The sequence below is a fragment of the Cnephaeus nilssonii genome (assembly GCF_951640355.1).
Source record: "Cnephaeus nilssonii genome assembly, chromosome: 19".
In the NCBI taxonomy this organism is placed as follows: domain Eukaryota; kingdom Metazoa; phylum Chordata; class Mammalia; order Chiroptera; family Vespertilionidae; genus Cnephaeus; species Cnephaeus nilssonii.
This window is the reverse complement of record NC_137090.1, coordinates 10,152,599-10,172,892: the sequence shown is the minus strand read 5'-3', so window position 1 is coordinate 10,172,892 and position 20,294 is coordinate 10,152,599. Positions and strand designations below refer to the sequence as shown.

At 41.2% G+C, this 20,294-nt stretch overlaps 1 protein-coding gene across 2 annotated transcripts; it reads left to right on the top strand.

Moving 5' to 3' along the window:
- The first annotated feature begins 677 nt into the window (after positions 1 to 677).
- CBX1 (chromobox 1) lies at positions 678 to 19,287 on the top strand. 2 transcript variants are annotated; one of them, XM_079798247.1, is made up of 6 exons: positions 678 to 885; positions 3,530 to 3,690; positions 12,498 to 12,674; positions 13,173 to 13,350; positions 15,091 to 15,185; positions 17,763 to 19,287. In XM_079798247.1, the coding sequence occupies exons 2-6, from the start codon at positions 3,635 to 3,637 to the stop codon at positions 17,905 to 17,907; spliced, it is 651 nt and encodes a 216-aa protein (XP_079654373.1). In that variant the 5' UTR covers positions 678 to 885; positions 3,530 to 3,634; the 3' UTR covers positions 17,908 to 19,287. The 2 variants fall into 2 exon arrangements, with proteins under 2 accessions (XP_079654373.1, XP_079654374.1); XM_079798248.1 differs by lacking the exon at positions 3,530 to 3,690.
- Positions 19,288 to 20,294: the final 1,007 nt, after the last annotated feature.

Sequence of the window (20,294 nt, the reverse complement as noted above, 5' to 3'; positions counted from 1 at the left end):
TAATTTGTGCAGTTCTTCAGTGTCTGGTAAGTTAATGTTTAAGAAAGAATATTAACTTTTATTTAAATGTTCTATTATTTTATGTTAACGATGACTCATTTATTTCAGCCCTTTGTATTCAGCATGTCTCTATCGAAACAAACCTACGTTTCTATGAAAATTGAAGCTTTTTTTTTTTTTTTTTTGCGGCCCACATAAACTTAAACCTTGTCTATTTGGCCCGTGTTATCCTTTGAGTTTGACATGCTTGGTCTAAGGAGTCAGGGAAGACCTCCAAAGGAAAAGTAATCTAAAGGCTGAGAAGTAGGAGCCTTACAGAAATTTGAGGAGGAAATTAAGGATTTCAGAGATGATTGGGGATTTTGTAAAGTTCTGGTGAGAAACCTAAGATTCAAAAATGTTGAGAATGTGAATTACTCTCCAGAAGTGGTTCATCTTTCGGGCCAAGCATCAAGGGACGTGCTTATAAAAGCACATGTTGTAATTTCCTAGGTAACAAGGTTCTAAACGACACTCCCCCCAACACCTGGCAGTTTAAAAACTAAAACTCCCTGAAATCCTCCTCAATAGTGCGTGGCGGCGTCGGACGCGCGCAGCCCATTGGATCTTGTAGTCTCGGACAGGCTTTGTATCCCATAGAGCAGTGCGGCAGGTCGTCGCGCCTGCGCAGTGCGGGCGGCGGGCAGCGCAGAGTGAGAGGCTCTTTTGTTCGGCTACGGAGAGGGCCGTTGGCTTGGGCCTGCGGTACGCCGCTTCAGCGAGGGGCTCGACCGCGGCCACCCGGCCTGTTGCTTTTCTGGGCGCCACTCCTCCGGCTCCCCCCAAGACGTGACGCGCCCGTAGCGCAGCACCGATTCCTCTCGTGCTTTTGGGCGCTGCTCTGAGGTAAGGAGTCCGCAAGAGGCGGGGAAGCGGCAGGGGGTGAGGGGCGGTGAGGTGCGCGGCGGCGGCGGCGGGAATCCTGGGTGAGGGCCCTCCGGCTCACCACCGAGCTTGGCAGCGGACCCCGCGCCCTTCCCGCGCCGGGTTTCTCGCCGCGCGCTGGGAGTCCGGACGGCGAGCGCCCGAGGGCTGAAGGGGGCGGGGTGGCGTCTTCCGAGGCGGACGTTACAGCGATTCGGCGTGGGCCTAGCTCCTGTGGGTCGCTCTTCGCGACCTGGTTAGACCCAGGCCACGTTAACTTTGGATTGGGCGGGCGGCTGCGGGATGGTACAGGAGGGGGGGAGACTTGATGGAAATCTGGGGACGGGACAGGCCGGGCAGCCTCAAGGCTTGGATATGCGTTGGGAGGGTTCACAACTGCGAGCCCGAGGTTTAGAAATGTAACCTGAGAACTTGGGGTCTGGTCCGGGGCTCCCAGAGCAATTTCGCTTGCAAGTGACTTGGAGAAAGTTGTAAGAGGGTGCTGCGCAGCCCAGGGTGTGGAGGAATGGATGAGCAGAGTGTGATAGGCACCATAACCCGGGAGGGGGGGGAGGAGGAGGAGGAGGAGCAGTTATTTGCCGGCCTTGGCTCCAGAGCGGGAAAGGGCTGTTAGCGCCGAGGAGGAGGTTTGGAGAGTAGTTCCGGAAGGTCTGGAAGGTACGAGGGGAAACCTGGCTGCCCTTCCTTCCGGAGGGGTCCGGTGGGGAGGCTGTGAAAACCGTGTGTGAAGAAAGGACGGTACACGCATTCTTTTCCTCTTCCAGGTTTCCTACTACCTGCACTCCATGGTTCATTAGGAAGTTAAAAAAGTTCAAGTGCATCTCTTAACTTGGATCCAGAATTAGTTTCTTAACGTTTCTATCTGGGGTTGTTAACTGGTCACAAAGGGCAGTGAAATTGTAGAAATATGTAGATGAGCTAACGTTTAAGGGATTACGTTAGATTTTGAGGGATGTGGGGAATTGGGAGACAAAGAGGAAAAAAGTTCCTTAGACCATCCTACCCCACCCCCAACCCCTTGGGCTCTTTGTTTTTTTTAGCCAGCCTTGCTGGAAAATTTGACTACAAAGTGAGCAGTACTTTACCCCCTTTTCTAAGCTTCAAATGAAGGTTTTTCATGAGTTTCAGGCATATATTGGTTTAACTCAGTTGAACCGAAGTTTATTATTTTTTTAAATATATTTTTATTGATTTCAGAGAGGGAGAGAGAGATAGAAACATCAATGATGAGAGAGAATCATTGATTGGCTGCCTCCTGCACGTCCCATACTGGGGATCGAGCCCGCAACCTGGGCATGTGCCCTGACCGGGAATCCAACCGTGACCTCCTGGTTCATAGGTTGATGCTCAACCACTGAGCGACACGGCCTGACATAACCGAAGTTTATTAAAAGATCAGTTACACTAGAACGTCTGGCCCAGAGTAGATAGCTTCCTCAATTATGTTCAGAATCATGTCAGCAGTTTGAAATAGTTCTAAAAGGCCCATGGTTTTGGAATAGATGCATGAATACAATTGGGAAAGTGGTGCTTTTAGACATTTACATAGAAAGTGGTATGATTGGACACATTGTTGGAATTAGTTGCCTCTTAATAAAACATTAGGAGTGTTAAGGATCCTCAGTCATTTCTAACTTTCCCAGTGGTTCTTTTTTTTTTTTTTTCCATTGGGTGCTGTAGGCTAAATTATGTGTTTTTTTAGTTGTTGATCATTAAAAATGTAAATAGTGTGTAGCCAGGTGCTTCTAGTTTCTGGATTAAAGAAGACCAAGCAAGGATACCTAGTCTTCTGTATTTTTAAAAAATATATATTTTATTGATTTTTTACAGAGAGGAAGGGAGAGGGGTAGAGAGTTAGAAACATTGATCAGCTGCCTCCTGCACACCCCCTACTGGGGATGTGCCCGCCACCAAGGTACATGCCCTTGACTGGAATCGAACCTGGAACCCTTCAGTCCGCAGGCCAACGCTCTATCCACTGAGCCAAACCAGTTAGGGCAATGTATTTTTTTTTTAATATATTTTATTGATTTTTTACAGAGAGGAAGGGAGAGGGATAGAGAGTTAGAAACATCGATGAGAGAGAAACATCGATCAGCTGCCTCCTGCACACCCCCTACTGGGGATGTGCCCGCAACCAAGGTACATGCCCTTAACCGGAATCGAACCTGGGACCCCTCAGTCCGCAGGCCGATGCTCTCTCTATCCACTGAGCCAAACCGGTTTCGGCAGGGCAATGTATTTTTGACTACAGGATACTAAAAGTTTTCTAACCATACATGGAAAGAAAAGAAACAACCATTATATCTTCCAGTACCCGTTTTAGTGAGCAGGAAAATGTTTCTTTTTGAGTTCAGACCATTTAAAACGGGAAGTGATGCATTTTTGACATTTTCTAGTAATTTATATTTCAAAATCTACCTTTTTCGTATTCTATCTTTGGTGGTATAACAGATTTTGCATTAGACTTGATAGGTTTTTCATTTCATAGGTTATTTCTCTGAAGAGTTTTGCTTTTTTAATTGATTTTTTAGAGAGAAACATTGATTTGTTGTTCTACTTATTTATGCACTCATTGATTGATTCTTGTATGTGCCCTGACCAGGGATCAAACCTACAACCTTGGTGTATCCAGATGATGCTCTAACCAACTGAGCTACCTTCAGGGCTCTCTGAAGAGTTTTTGGAATAAAATGCTAATGGCTAGTTTATGGGCTCGCATAAAATGGGGCCATGCCTCTTGTTCATCCAAGTGTCTGGCACATGGTAAGCAGTTCAGATTGTTGAATGAATGGCTAGGGCCTTGAGATCCTTTCTGAGAATTCCATGTGTTAGTCAACAAAATGAATTAATGTGCAATTACATAATCAGTTTGCCTGTCTTCGATCTATGACCTTTGGCAGAGAAAAATTGTTACCTGTCTTAGTGTTGGTTTTTAATATACTCATCCTGGCATTAATTACAGAAAAGGTTTGCAGATTGTGCAGGTGACAATTTAAGTACCTTAGGTGAGGAGTAGGAGAAGCCCCAAGTTCTGGGGTTTCAATAGTAAGCTATATAGTTTGAATGTTTTCTATTTTAAAAGTACCTTGAAAAATCTTTTGTGTCCTTTGTATAGTTAATAAGTATGCCCAATAGTGATGTTTATTGGAAAATTGAATAGCCTTTCCAGGGTTAATTGGAGAAGTTATTCAGATATGGACAAAATTCAGATGCTGACTGTATTTGAATTGAATAACTTGCGTGAAATCTTTACTACCTTGAGTTTTTATGACTTGCTGACCAGAGGGAGCAACCTAACTTGTCTGTGAAATTGTGCCATTCTCTTTAACAATAACCAACACATTGAAGGCCTAATAGAACTATGGTATTTGAGTGGTTAGTGTCAGTAATCTGGTAAAAAAACAAAAAACCCCCACAGATTTTTGTTTGTTTTAATATATTTTTTAATTGATTTCAGAGAGGCAGGGAAAGGGAGAGATAGATAGAAAGATCTATGATGAGAATCATAGATAGGCTGCCTCCTGCACGACCCCCAGTGGGAACCAAGCCCACAACCCAGGCATGTGCCCTGACCGGAATTGAACTCTTGACCTCTTGGTCCATAGATCTATGCTCAACCACCGAGCCACGCCAGCCAGGCAGAAATCTGGTTTTATTGTATTAACTGTGAATGCTTTGGTCTCTGCTTTTAATTTCAACTTAGTCATAATTCTGGTGTAGCTTTCTAATAACTTTTGTTTCATCTTAAACAAAAGTATTTGCTTCATTTATAGCTGTTCTAATATTTACAGATCCCTGTGGCCTCTCAACCCAAATCTATAGTTTCATTCACATCCACATACTGTAAAGGTAAGGTTAGCCAAGTTTCTAATTACATCTCACATGATATTCTAATTTTATTCACATATCAGTATTTTAGTCCTAGATCCTGGAATTTGAAGGCAGAGATTCCTTTAAAAAATGAAATCCTTGTTCAGTGGATATGTGGCACGAGTTCTTGTTTTCTGCTCAGTAAAGTTTTCCATCTGGAAAGCATTTGCCTTACAAGCAGCCACAGCTAACAGACTAAAAGCAGTTTGGAAACATCAATCAGGAGAACTACAAACTGAATATACTACACATGCCTTCACCTGCCTTCTGATGACTGGTATATAGTTGCTAATGCTCAGCAAAGGTACTTCCTTGTTTTCCATTTAGGGTTGGTAGGTTAGATTTATCTTGCTGATCATTCCCTAAAAAGCTGACAGCTTTGTACTTCTGTTCTCTGATTATCTGAGTCTGAGACATTCATCTTTATTGCCCCTGTAGGGTTCAACACCTTACTTGGGGCCAGACCTACCTTTGAGTGTCTTACGTGAAAATAGAAACAGAATGCTTTGGGAAATGCAAGGAAAAGAGAAATAATATTCAGCGTGGTTGGGTAGGGAAATAATATTTAGTTTGGTTTAGCTTATAATATTTAGCTTCTTAATAGTGAACAAGGCCATGCATGGAGAAACGTGCAGAATATGTTCAGGTTATGGTTTTCTGTTTTGTATTGGTTTTTTAATATATTTTTATTGATTTCAGAGAGGAAGAGAGAGAAACATCAATGTTGAGAATCATTAATTAGCTGCCTCTTGCACGTCCTACACTGACGATCAAGCCCGCAAACCGGGCATGTGCCCTGACCAGGAATCAAACGGTGACCTCCAGGTTCATAGGTTGACGTTCAACCACTGAGCCACGCCAGCTGGACTGGTTTTCTGTTTTGACAGCAGTGTAGGTTTTGTGAGGGAAACAGTAGTATAGAATGGTAGGAACCAAAGGATGTTAGATGTTAAATACTGTGGAGTTTGGACTTTAAGGACCTTGTACACCAGGAATCGAACCGCACCCTCCTGGTTCATAGCCCGACACCAAACCAATGAGCCACACAATTTGGGCTTACCTTTTTATATTTTATCCTTTGGTCCTGGCTTTGTGTCTTACTATTGGGGACTTTGGGAAATTTTCTTTGCTTCAGTAAGCCTTAGTTTCCTCATTTGTGAAACAGACTTAAAAGAGTTGTTTTAAGGATTGAATTAAGTGCCTTTATATTCATTAAGTGTTAAGTATTCAATAAATATTTAGTTATTGTTATGTTATTATCACTTAACCTTAAGGGATTCGCAAAAGCTGTACTTCCTGGGTTTCCTTATATTCTGCTAGCCTGACCAAACAGCTCCATTTGCCTGGGTCTGTGATGTGGAACTTACTTGGTCACCCTATGTTCCACCCAGGTTCTTAGTAAATGCCGATTGATTTGATTTGGATTTTTAAATAGATAGTATTAAAAGCTAGTAGAGCTGTAGATATAAACTTTTATACCTATTAATTGACTAGGTCTTAAACCTAAGCTAGAGGAGGAAGGAAAACAAGGAATGGAAAAAGGCTAGATCCGGGGTCGGCAAACTGCGGCTCGCGAGCCACATGCGGCTCTTTGGCCCCTTGAGTGTGGTTCTTTCACAAAATACCACGGCCTGGCGAGTCTATTTTGAAGAAATGGCGTTAGAAGAAGTTTAAGTTTAAAAAATTTGGCTCTCAAAAGAAATTTCAATCGTTGTATTGTTGATATTTGGCTCTGTTGACTAACGAGTTTGCCGACCACCGGACTAGATGAAAGAAAGGATGAAGTGGGGAGTAATGTGCACAATAATGATCACCTGGTCACTGCCTGCCACTCCCCTCAGACTAGCTCTTTCTAATCTGGCCATGTTTGTATTCCTCATAAAGCAAGCTCTACTTACCTTAGGACTTTGAGTCAATTATTCCCTAAACTTGGTGTCTTTTTCTGATTTTTGCTGAGTTGTCTCCTTGTCATTCGGTTCTCTGTTTAAATGTTACTTAAAGATATTTTTATAGTATTTTTTACTAATTTTGTTTAGATGATCTTTTTTATTTTTTAATGTGAAATACAATGACTATTTTATTATTTTAAAAATCTTTATTGTTGAAAGTATTACATTTGTCCCTTTTTTTTTCTCCCATTGACTCCTCATAGCCCACCACCATCCCCTGTCCCAGGCCTCCACCACCCTATTATCTGTGTCCATGGGGTCCAAGTTCATAAATTGTATATGCATACAAGTTCTTTGGTTGATCTCTTCCCACCCACCCCGCCTTCCCTCAGATTCAAAATTCTGTTCCAGGCTTCTATGTCTCTGGACCTATTTTGTTCAATAGTTTATGTTTACTAGATTCCACATATGAGTGAGATCGTGTGATACTTGTCTTTCTCTGGCTTATTTCACTTAGCATAATAATCTCAGGGTCCTTCCATACTGTCTCAAAGGGTAAGAGATCCTTTTTTTATATATATACTGCTGCATAGTATTCCATGGTGTAAATGTACCACAGTTTATCCACTCATCTACTGATGGGCACTTGTGCTGTTTTCAGGTCTTAGCTATTGTAACTTGTGCTGCTATGAACATAGGGGTGAATACCTTCTTTCTGATTGGTGTTTCAGGTTTCTTAGGATATATTCCTAGAATTGGGATCACTGGATCAAAGAGCAGTTCCATACTTACTTTTCTGAGGAAACTCCATACTGTTTTCCATAATGGCTGCACCAGTCTGCATTCTCACCAGCAGTGCACTAGGGTGCCCTTTTCTCCACATCCTTGCCAGCACTTGTCATTCGTTGATTTGTTGATGGTAGCCATTCTAACAGGTGTGAGGCGCGATACCTCATTGTTGTTTTAATTTGCATCTCTCTGATGATCGGTGACTGAGCATTTTTTTCATGTCTCTTAGCCATCTGTATGTTCCCTTCGGAGAAGTGTCTATTTAGGTCCTTTGCTCCTTTTTTTTTTTTTTATCCTCACCCAAGGATATTTTTCATATATCAGAGAGGGAGGGAGGGAAACATAGAAGTATTGATATGAGAGAAACACATTGATTGATTGCCTCCTGCACGTGCCTCAACCAGTTGTTACCACTTTTGTTTCTGGTTTTAATTATTATTTGGGTCCTCTCCCTCTGTTTCTTGATGAGTCTGGCTAAAGATTCATCAATCTTGTTTATCTTTTCAAAGAACCAGCTCTTGGTTTCATTGATTTTTAGTTTCTGTGTCATTTATTTCTGCTCTGATCTTTATTATGTTCTTCTTTCTGCTTACCCTGGGCTTTTCTTCTTGTTCTCTTTCTAATTCTTTAAATTGTAGGGTTAAATAGTTTATTATTACTTTTTCTTGGGGTTTTTTTTTGTTTTGTTTTGAGGTACACCTGTAATGCTATGAACTTCCCTCTCAGGAATGCTTTTGCTGTGTCCCAGAGGTTTGGGGTTGTTGTGCGTTCATTTTCATTTGTTTCCAGGAAACTTCCATTTTTTTTCTTGATCTCATTGGTAACCCATTCATTGTTTAATAACATGCTATTTAGCCTCCATGTGTCTGAGTGTTTTTACTGTAGTTGATTTCTAATTTCATTCCATTATGATCTGAGAAGATGCTTGGTATGATTTCAGTCTTCTTGAACTTAGTAGAGGCTTGTTTTGTGTCCTAACCTGTGGTCTCTGATAATTACATATGTGTACTTGAGAAAAATGTATATTTTGCAGCTTTGGGGTGAAATGTTCTATAAATGTCTATTAAATCCATCTGATCTAGTGTGTCATTTTTTAAAATATTTTTTTATTACTTTTTACAGAGAGGAAGGGAGAGGGATAGAGAGTTAGAAACATCGATGAGAGAGAAACATCGATCATTGCCTCCTGCACGCCCCCTACTAGGGATCCAGCCTGCAACCAAGGTACATGCCCTCGACCGGAATCGAACCTGGGACCTTTCAGTCCATGGCCCAACACTCTATCCACTGAGCCAAACTAGTCAGGGCCAGTGTGTAATTTTTTAAAAATATATTTTTATTGATTTCAGAGAGGAAGGGAAAGGGAGAGAGAGAGAGAAAAAAAACATCATTGATGAGAAAGAATCATTGATTGGCTGCCTCCTATACACTTCACACTGGGGATCAAGCCCACAACTCGGGCATGTGACCTGACCAGGAATTGAACCGTGACCTCCTGGTTCATAGGCCGATGCTCAACCACTGAGTTATGCTGGCTGGGCTGATTATGGTACTTTTGATATCATAATTTGGTTGCCAAGATGCTTAGGGGGAGTGGCAAATAGTGTTGGTTAAAGGCGCCCCCCCGCCCCCCAATATGCTGCAACACTGATCTGAGTTACTTTGAAATTTTCTTGCAAGCAATTCTAATTGTGAACTCTCCTTCAAACTATCTCTGCTGGTGTTTAGAGACTGCCATCTTCAGGGAGTGGAGGTTTCCTTTAAAATAATCCATTTGGAAGCTATAAAAGAGAATAATTGGCCTGTCATATTTAAGGGGCTCTTTGGCTCTTCTGAAGGTACTAGATTCTATAGGAGGAGTGGGTTGCATTCTACTGAGTTTGAAAACAGCTTATTCAGAAACCTAGAGAACTACCTATAAATAACAGGAAACACATTGGGAAGCATGGCTGAGAATCCTCAATGTAAAGAATCCAATTTCTGGAGGTAGATGCTGGGATGAGCCCATTAAGAAAGCTCAAGAGAAAAATGGGAGTTTGCATTCTTTACTTCTTATTTGAATTGTTTTTCGGACAATAATTTGAGTAAAGATGTAAATCAAGAGGTCTTACTTTAGATTTCCCCATTTAGGAAGTTTTCTTTTCCTAACCTTAAGGATTTTATTCTTATTCTATACTGTGACTCCTACTCCCTGGGGCCATGCTAATGATAAAGGGAAGAGAGGCTTATAGTAGCTAGAGATGAGCCAGAAGCTGACCTGACCCTTTTGGTTCACAGTAGCAGGATCAGATGGGCAGTATTCAATGCCATTTATTTTTCTTTTTTAAGGATAGATCTCATTTTATCATTTTTCAAAGTAATCTGTATACTTAATTGTGTGCTCCTCACCCTAAGTCTAGTTTCCTTGCATTACCATAAGTGAAATGCTATTTCTTTTTGTAAGGCAATTATAGGTATTGATGTAGATAACATTGAGCCTTAAATAGCTCTGAATTTTGATGCCATAGTAATAGAATACCTTTCCTTTCTTAAATTTAATTACTTAAAAGGGTTATTAGCGGACAGTTACTGTTTTTTGGATCATCTGTAACCCATTGTTTTCCTTCCATCTACTGAGAAAGGGAATGTCTTCCAGTTTTCATGTCCAGATTAATATAGGGAGTTGTCTAGCCCTTTGTTCTCTGCTCTTTTTAAACAAAGACTGACCATGAATCTTGCTACCCCTTCAATCAACAGTGAAAATAAGCAAGCAAGAAGTAGCACTTGTTCTTGGGAAAAACATTGCTGCATTTATCCAAAAGGAAAATGGATTTTTCTTTACTCATAAAATAACATTTATCATATGGCAATCAGAATTTGAAAACCTAAATCAAGCATCTCCCTTCAAAAGCACAGCCTCTGAATCGGGCACAATGAAGCTAGCCAGGAGTTAGCCAAAGATTGCATGAAGTCCAGCAATTAGTCTGTGGAAGACTCCTGGCACTTTCTCTAACTGATGGAGGTTTTGGGGAGTCAAGAAAAGCCAGTCTTCTGTATGTAAATGGAGAGAAAGAGTGTTGAAAAGATACTCTTAGGTCTGTGTTCTGATGGGGGAAGGTACCTTGGGTGTTGCCTTAGGCCACACATACTAAAAGCATCTCAGAAAACATTGTTTAGTATCGCTGCAAAAGTTCAGAATACCTTTAGTGGGGAGAAGTGTCTATATGTTTTTCTTACTCCACCTTAAGCTTCAGGAAGACAGGGACCATTTCTTACTCTGTTGAATCTCCAGTATCCAGCAATGTCTAGAATTTTCTAGTAGCCAAACAAATGTTTGCTTTTTTCATTGTCAGCATTGTTCGTAGATGCAGACATGGGAATATCTGAGTGTAAACCTAAGTAAGCATCTGTAGATAAGATTCATAATGATGGCCCTAGCTGGTTTGGCTCAGTGTATAAAGTGTCGGCCTGAGGACTGAAGGGTCCAGGGTTGGATACTGGTCAAGAGCACATGCCTGGGTTGTAGGCTCGATCCACAGTAGGGGATGTGTGGGAGGCAGCCTATCAATGATTCTCTCTCATCATTGATGTTTCTATTTCGCTCTCCCTCTCCCTTCTTCTCCAAAATCAATAAGAATATATTCATTTTTTTAAAAAGATCCATAATGATGATCCTGACTTTTATGAAAAGTTTGTTAATTTCATATAGACTATAGATGGACTATTTTTTAAATACTATAGTACATTCTTTCTCTACAGTCCAGTTTTAAAGTATTTGGAAGTTTCTACAACCAGTTTAACCAAACCAAATTGGCATTGTCTTAAATTCAAACATGGTAGTAACTTCTTTATTGTTTGGATCATCTGCCATACTCTTGATTGTTTGTATCTCATTCTGGGCAACTGATCCATCAATTTGTAGATTTTGGCCAATTTTGTAGAACAATTTTGTTGTGTTGGTATCTTATGGTGCCACCTACTGACACAAATTGGTAAACATAAGGCTTTAAGCCTAATAGGAGTCAAAGAATTGTATGAAGGCCAAAAGAAAATAGATTTATAGGGGACTAGAATTTTAGCACTGGAAAAACCCTTAGAAAGGTTACCCAGCCTGATGATGTATTTTAAGAATAAAATCTGGTTCTATTATTTGTGGTAACTAAGCTGCCCCCCCCCCTCATTTTCCAAAAAATTTCAGCCTTAGAAATAAAATAAATAGAATGAGAAGTTAACAAAAAATTTGTGACGTATAAATTAATGGTAGCATTCAAAAAAGACTGCATAAAGAATCTTTTTATTGATTTCAGAGTGGAAGGGAGAGGGAGGGAGAGAGATAGAAACATCATCAATGAGAGAGAATCGTGGATCGGCTGCCTCCTACAGCCAGTGGGGATTGAGCCTGCGACCCAGGCATGTGCCCTTGACCGGAATCGAACCTGGGACCCTTCAGTCCACAGCCACTGAGCCAAACCAGCCAGGGCTGCATAAAGAATCTTAAGGGGACTTAAAAGAGAGAGTCTTTTAACAGTGCAGAGGAATGGGTTATATACATATACAAAAGGGAAAATTAACTAGACGTTTAATAAATAGGACAAACTATTTCCCACAGTAAAAATTCAAGTCCGGTACTATAATGAAATGGAAAACAGAATGGGAAAAGTACAGATCAGAGGGTTATATGTATATGTTTGATGTATGTACATTATTTTTAGGATTGATTTTCTTTCAATATAATATATTTTAGATATGCTTTATAGTAAAGGGTACTGGGAACTTTTTAACTTAAAATATGTATAAAAATTTTATGTAGCTATTCAAGAATAAGTTTTGCTGTGAGATTAGTTAGAGCTATTTATGAACTAACTTTCTAGCTGAGTATATCAGCAAATTTCATTGTGTATTGAAGATGAATAGACATAGCACTTAAATAAGCAGAACACACTATTAAAATCATCTATGATGTCCCTGCTTTTCTTAGCATCCATATATTCACCTAACCAACAAGAGTGTGCCCTTACATCCTTTTTATTTTCTTTATTTTAGCAGCGTCACCCTTTATACCAGAAAACTGGCGGGCACTATGGGGAAAAAACAAAACAAGAAGAAAGTGGAGGAGGTGCTAGAAGAGGAGGAAGAGGAATATGTGGTGGAAAAAGTTCTCGACCGTCGAGTGGTAAAGGGCAAAGTGGAGTACCTCCTCAAGTGGAAGGGGTTCTCAGAGTAAGTTTCACTGACCTGGGGGAATCCATTCATTTGATCACCAACTATTTCTCAGGAGTCGAGGAATGTCAAGGGCTAGGGTGTTCCAATGGGTGCAGTGTTACTCAGGCCTGGCCTTCATGGTTTATAATCTAACTAGGGAAATAGTCTATATGTATAAAGTGCTATAATACAAGACAGTGATTTCTGAGGAACAATTTTGTGTGTGGCTTTAGACTGATACAAATTTGCAAGAGAAAGTAGTTTTTTTTTTAAAGAGGCTATTTTCTAAACTTTCAATTTGTACTAAAAATAAAAAGCACACCCCCTACTCCCCGCCCCCATCCTTGACCCCAAGAAATTTTAACTTTGCTCAGTCCTTGGTCTTGGACAAAATCTAGCTACTCACTGTTAACTCCTCTTTGCCAAGGACACCCAGCTCTTATCCTCCTGTGCTTCTCCTTTTTTGAGTATGCTAACTTTAAGTGGAAAGTGACTCACTGTGTCCTTTGATTTCAGTGAGGACAACACGTGGGAGCCAGAAGAGAACTTGGATTGCCCTGACCTCATTGCTGAGTTTTTACAATCACAGAAAACAGCACATGAGACAGATAAATCAGAAGGAGGCAAGCGCAAAGCTGACTCTGATTCTGAAGATAAGGGAGAGGAGAGCAAACCAAAGAAGAAGAAAGAAGAGGTAAGGGTAGGAGTAAGCATTGTTACTAGCCAGAATTCTTACTGCTGTCAATGAAGCTGAAAGCCAGATAATTTCAGTACTTTTGTTCTGCTGCTTCTTGAATATGAGCAGCCATCTCTCAGTCCTTCTGGAATCTTAGATAGGCTAATGCTTACAGAGTATTTGGGGGCTCACTACTCTCATAAAGCCCGCCACATAATCTACTTTTATTTTATGTGAAGGTTCAGGAACAATTCATTCCTGTAACTTGATAGCATTCAGTGTTTTGTTTTTTTGTTTTTAATATATTTTTATTGACTTCCGAGAGAAAGGGAGAGAGAGAAACATCAACAATGAGAATCATTGAGCCCTAACCAGTTTTGTTCAGTGGATAGAGCATCGGCCTGCGAACTAAAAGGGTCCCAGTTTCGATTCTGATAGAGGGCATGTACCTTAGTTGCGGGCACATCCCCAGTAGGAGGTGTGCAGGAGGCAGCGATCGATGTTTCTCATCGATGTTTCTAACTCTATATCCTTTTCCCTTCCTCTCTGTAAAAAATCAATAAAATATATATATATATATATATATATATATATATATATATATATTTTTTTTTTTTTAAAGAGAGAGAGAGAATCATTGATTGGCTGCCTCCTGTGTACCCCACACTGGGGATTGAGCATGCAAACTAGGCATGTGCCCTGACCAGGAATTGAACCTTGACCTCCTGGTTCATAGGGTCAACACTCAACCACTGAGCCATGCTGGCCAGGTTGTTTTGTTTTCTTAAAAATAGTTTATTGATTTTTAGAGAGAGGAAGGGAGAAGGAGAAGAAACATTGATGTGAGAGCACAACATTGATCAGCTACCTCCTGCACTCCCCCTACCAGAGATCGAGCCCAAAACATGGGCATGTGCCCTTGACCAGGAATCAAATCAGCAACCTCCTGGTACATGGGACAATGCCCACCCAACCAACTGGGCCACACCAGCCAGGGTGCAGTCAGTATTTTAATCATTACAGGTTTGAGGTAGCTATTTTAATCCATTTATCAGTACCTTAAAGTAAGTTGTCTTTTTTATATATATATCTATAATAATAAAAGGGTAATATGCTAATTAGACAGAATGACCTTCTGATGACCACGCTATGACTCCCACTGGCGCCAGGCCAGCCAAGGCAGGTGCAATGCGATTGGTCAGGGGCCCGGCCATCGCCCCATGATTGCCCCGCAGAGGGAGGCCCAGGCCACTGGCCGGCGGGGCAGTCAATCGAGGGGAGGAGGGGGGCTCCACGATCGCCCCAAAGAGGGAGGCCCAGACCACTGACCAGCGGGTTACGGAGGGTGGGCATGGCCTCCCCTCTGCGAGGGAAGCCGGGTGCCGGAGGGAAGGAAGGCCTACTCTTGCATGAATTTCATGCATTGGGCCTCTAGTGTGTGTATGTGTGTGTGTGTCCCACAACCCGAGCATGTGCCTTGACCGGGAATCGAAACATGACCTCCTGATTCATAGGTCAACTCTTGGTTAACATTTTTTTTGCTTTAAGGTTTGTGTCCCTTTTTATCTGTGAGGAAACCTCAAACATTTCAGACCTTGATGGGATAATCATTCAGAACAATTCTGAAAGGCTCGGAACCATGGTATTGGTGAAATATTGGCAAAAGAGTTTGCATACATGAATTAGAAACAGGAGTAACTCCAGTTTGGATAGCAGTCCTACGTACTTAAAATTGTTCAATCCCTCTGGTTTTTGCAGCCAGAAAAGCCTCGAGGCTTTGCCCGGGGTTTGGAGCCGGAACGGATTATAGGAGCTACAGACTCCAGTGGAGAGCTCATGTTCCTAATGAAATGGTGAGTCTGCCAGTGGCTCTGTGTGTGTGTGTGGTTTTTTTTTTCTCCCATTTGTTCCATGCCAGAGAAAAGAGCTGGATCTTCGAAATTCCAGTCACCCAGGTGTGAAATCTTTAAGATGGCCTAGTCCTTCGATAGTGACCCTCGGCCTGACTGTCAACCTGGACTCATGATTTACAGGTAGGGGCCCTTAGGATTTTCAGATCTTTGGCCATTTTTTTAAGAGGTGGGAGAAAATCTAGAGTGGAGAGGGTATGGGGAGGAATCACATTTCACTTTCCTAAGTGAAAGGGAAAAATATGAAATGTGATTGAACCACCCTTCCCTTCTACCACCTCCTTAATAAAGAAAGATTAGGCTGGCCCCAGGCTCAGAAATTCTGTTAACTTCTCTGGGTTAGGAAAGAATTTCTGTAGCTTTTCCTTTGTCCTTAATTGTTAAGATTTTTTTTCCAATTTGTACAGTTCCAAGATCAGCCAGCAGGGGTCATATACTGAGCATAGAGCATGTCTACATTTTTCTCCATTAAGTATAAATACCAATGATAGCAATCCTCTATGAAACAGCTTAATGGAAACAGTGTCTTGAGAATCTTAAGAACTGTAATTAACCCAAAATTTTGGATAATTTCCCTATTCTGTCCAAAAGGAAGGCCTCCCTTTTGTTTTTTAATTGAAAATGCCTATGCTTTTTCCCCCTCAAGTGGATCTCAATCATTGTTTTTAAAATATAAGGAGTGAATAATTCTAAGCCTTTGCCTATGAAGACAACATTATAGGTGCTTTGTCCTTTTGCCAGTCTAGAACCTTCTCTGAAACTCATCTGTACTAGCTCTTCCTTCGAAGGTGGCCAGAGAGGTCTAAGTTTAACACCAAAGAAAGCCTGTGTCACAGCTAGCTAAACCTGTTTTCTTCCTATGCATTCCCTGGGTATTTACTGAATCTAACCTTTTAGCTGATTTATTGCTAGCCCATAGAAGAAATATTTTTTGTTTGTTTGTTTTTTGAGGTGTGGGAGGTGTGTTTTTTGTGTTGCCTTTTTTTTTTTTTTTTTTAAGAGTTTATTTTTTAAGGTGCTGCATTTGGAAGGAAAGAATTGATTCCAGGAGTTATTCAGTCCAGCTAGAGTATACTTTCTCTATCTGCATTTGACCTGAGTTAGAGTAGTATCTTCATGTTGCTTAAGATTACACCCCTTTGGTTGACTCACTGCTGTGTGTAAAGATTATAGCTGAATATAACCCTGTATGTTAAGATTGATTTTGATTATAAAACCAAGTTCATTTTGAAGTTATTTTCCTGGGGAGTGGAGATACTTGTCCATTTTCAAAAATAGCAAATATTCCTATGAAGTGAAATGATTGAACTTACTTCTGAGGACATTGTTGAACAAGGGGCAGCCTGCTTCAGGTTCCCATACTGTTATACTTATTTCTCTCCCATTCTCTTGAATCTGTTATTCAGAAACATACCTTACCAGCTTAGTCCTTAATGCTGTGGAGCTGTGGAACTTTGTTTTACCCTATTGCTGGGTTTCTGGAACTTTTGAGTGGTGATTCATCAGAGATTCTATCATACTAGAGGCCTGGTGCACGGATTCATGCACCAGTGGGGTCCCTCGGGCTGAAACCGCCTCTCCGACATCCCTCAAGGGATCCTGGATTGCGAGAGGGCGCATGCCAGGCCGAGGGACCCCATCGGGGTTGGGGAGGGACTGCGGGGGAGGACTCCAGGGCGGGTCTGGCCTGTCTCGCCCAGTCCCTATTGGCTGGACCCCAGCAGCAAGCTAACCAACCAGTCAGCGTCTGCCCCCTGGTGGTCAGTGCACGTCATAGCGACTGGTCAAATGGTCGAACAGTCAGAGGGACACTTAGCATATTAGCCTTTTATATCTATAGATATCTACGGCTTGCCCTATACTACTACTTCCATCTGGGACATTCCTAATGACCTGAAGATAGAGTTTACTCCTTTGTCCCTTGGAATAGATGTGTTTTTTCACATTTTGAGAACATTTTAATATTCAGAAAAATATAGAGAATTATGTTATAGTCCATTTTCTACCTCCCAGTGTTGAAGAACCATTTCAAAGCACCTGGGAGTTCTGGCATATCTGTGAGCATGGCCTTTGGTAATGTTAAACCGTATAATTATGAGTCAGCAAGAAAGTGTTCACCTGCATTGGCTCTGGCCAATATGAGATTGGTATTCAGTGTTATACGACATAGTATAAAATCCTATTACAAAGCCAAGATCTCTCCATGGGCCCCTAGCAGCTGGCATATGGCTTTTGGAAGAGTGCGGTAGTCTCTTTTCCCTCAGAGAATCTGAGAGTGGTGCTTTTTCTGGCCTTTCCCAGAGGTTCAGATGTGGTAGATTGAGTTAGATCACCTACCTTTTGACAAAGATACCCGAAGGGGATTTTCAACAGGATATCTACAAGAGTGTCACTTAACTAAAAGCTGTCAGTAAATGCTGCTTTCGCCATATTAACACCCTTCCCTAGCTTATGCTTCTTACCCAAGTTGGGAGACCACTAACACCTGGTCTCAAAGTCTCTCTGTGCTTTATTCTGCAGGAAAAACTCTGATGAGGCTGACCTGGTCCCAGCCAAGGAAGCCAATGTCAAGTGCCCTCAGGTTGTCATATCCTTCTATGAGGAAAGGCTGACGTGGCATTCCTATCCCTCAGAGGATGATGACAAAAAAGATGACAAGAATTAACTATCTTGAGTACCAGCCCCTGTCACATCTGACTGTGGGTTTCAAGTGGGGAGGGGAAGGAGTTCTACTTGTCTTGATACCATAGAAGTGGCTTGAGAAGATGTCCTTTGAAGAGCCAGTATAGTTTCTGTGCCCTACAGCAGCCCAAGTGCTTTAAAGCCGTTCCATGCTGTATAGTTTGCACACCCATCCATGTGGAGGGGAAGGAGGATAAGTGTTTCAAGGCAATTCATTCTGCACTTTGCTGAGAAAAGCGAAGGGCCTTCTATGAAGGACAAAACTTGCAGAATGGGTATGTGTGAGAGCAAAAAGATACTGTAGATCTTCAAAGAGCATCTCCACAACCCACAGCCTTCTTCCCAATAGTGTTAACTGCATTTTTACAGCGTAGCATGTGTGTAGTTTTTGGCTATTACTGCTGTATTATTTGGGGGTGGGAGGGATGGGGTAGGGAGATGAGTAGGATTGTTTTTATTAAAATTTGGGACCTGGTTGCGGAAATGGTGAAACAATGAAAGGAAGAAACTGCTAATGATTTGGTTTTGGTGTCCAGAATATTTTCTTTTTAAAAAAAGTAATTGGCAATCTAATTGAGGACTCTGAGAGACTGTTTAAAAGCTGTGAATGCCTGAAACTTACAGGCCAAGGTGTTCCCTGCCTGAGATTAATTCTGTTTCCAACAAAGGACTAAGCCAGTTGATAAGTTACCAAAGCTGCCATTTGGGGCGGGGGGTAGAGGGGATGGAAATTAGTTGAGAAGGGACTGTCTTTTATTGGAGCATATATATATATAGGCAGATCATTCTGTCTTAGAGGTGCTAATTCTTGAAATTGACAAGACCCTTTCTTTTCTAATTATGAAGCTATAGATATTAGCTTGTCCATCCAAGCTCCTGGCTGAGGTATTTGGGGGGAGGTGAAGAGGATGGTATAGGAGGTGGGAGAGTAAAGAGAGGGGCCCATGTTTTTAGGATGGAAAAACTCTTGGAGCCTCTCTGTTTTTTGAACTTTGAACTCTGAAACCATTGGTGGCAGGGTTCAGTCACTGACAGCACAAGTTCATTGAATCACTTCAAGAGTTGGATTATTTCAAAAGCCCTGGTCTCAGGAGAAGATTAAACTTTCACTTTCATACTGGGGCAGTGGTTCACTTTAAGACAAAACAAAAATTCTTTTTTTTATCCCAAGAATTAACTAATACCCAAAATGCTGTCTTTACTCATAAAATCCATCAGTTATTGATATCATCCAGATCTACATCTAGAACTTCATTGTAAAATCCTTTTAGGCATGTGTTAGATTTCTGTGAAAACGTTGTTTTAAATGTAAACTTCATACAACACTGTCAGTTTTTGTTTTAATAAAACTATAGATTTATAATCCTTGATTTGTCTTAAGTCTTGCCAGAAACCCTCCTTGCCTTTTATTACCTTGTAGGTTCAGCCTGTTGAAAACAACTTCCACACCTGGATGGTTTTATTTCTTTAACACTGTAGGCTTGAGAATCTGGCGCCTGGCCTGAATCTTTGAGTGGTCTCGCTATGTTAATTGAGTAAATATTTATTGAGCATTTATAATTGCTGCAGAGACTGTAAATGTCACATCATTCTGTCTTATTGCTCAAAGGTTGTTTGTTTGTTTAGCACTCTGGCCTGATAACACTTCCAAACTATGACATGTTTGGAAACATGAGTTTTTGAGTTAGGTTTGGCTCCTGGTTCATGTATTTCATAGATTTGTGTGACCTTAGCTAAATTCGACTTTCCAGAATTTTCAGGAATTAGCCTTGGATTTGATTACTGAATTAAAATATCATCTATTTTCTTAATGTTGTTTTCTGCCTATAATTCTAGAGCCAAAATGGGACTTGACTCTCGTCGTTTATAAAAAGGGAAAGTGGGATTTCCACTGAGGTGAAATCAGTGTAACATATTCAGCTCTTAGTACAGAGCATTTGTTTCAAGTAAACTGATGTGTACATACTGTTTTCAAAATGCCTTTTAGGAGTTTGGGGGGATATAAGGAAAATTGAGCTGGGAGGCTTTTTCTTTGCAGAGGTCTGAGGGTGTGTCCTTGTAGCTGGCAGCAGCAGAGCAGTCAGTAACTAACTAAAAAAGAGTTGGGGTGAGGTGGGCAGTGTTCTGGTTCTGTTCTGCATCATAAGATGCACTGAAACTAGCCTTCAACGTTGGTTTGTGTCCAGAATGGGCTACTTAGCTTTAGCCTTACCTTTGGGACCTACTTCATTGTTATTTCTGGATTCCTGAACTCTTATAAAACTATATGTCATTCTTTCTAGGGAAGACACTAAAATTGATATTACATACAATGAAGATTGAAATGGAGATAGATATCCACAATTTTGTTATCTTTATCACATTTCTAGA

Coding starts and splice junctions, on each gene's coding strand:
- CBX1 (XM_079798247.1), top strand. CDS start 3,635: ATGGGCTCGCATAAAATGGGGCCATGCCTCTTGTTCATCCAAGTGTCT. Junction 3,691..12,497: donor ATCCAAGTGTCTGGCACATG/GTAAGCAGTTCA, acceptor TCTTTATTTTAG/CAGCGTCACCCTTTATACCA. Junction 13,351..15,090: donor CAAAGAAGAAGAAAGAAGAG/GTAAGGGTAGGA, acceptor TGGTTTTTGCAG/CCAGAAAAGCCTCGAGGCTT.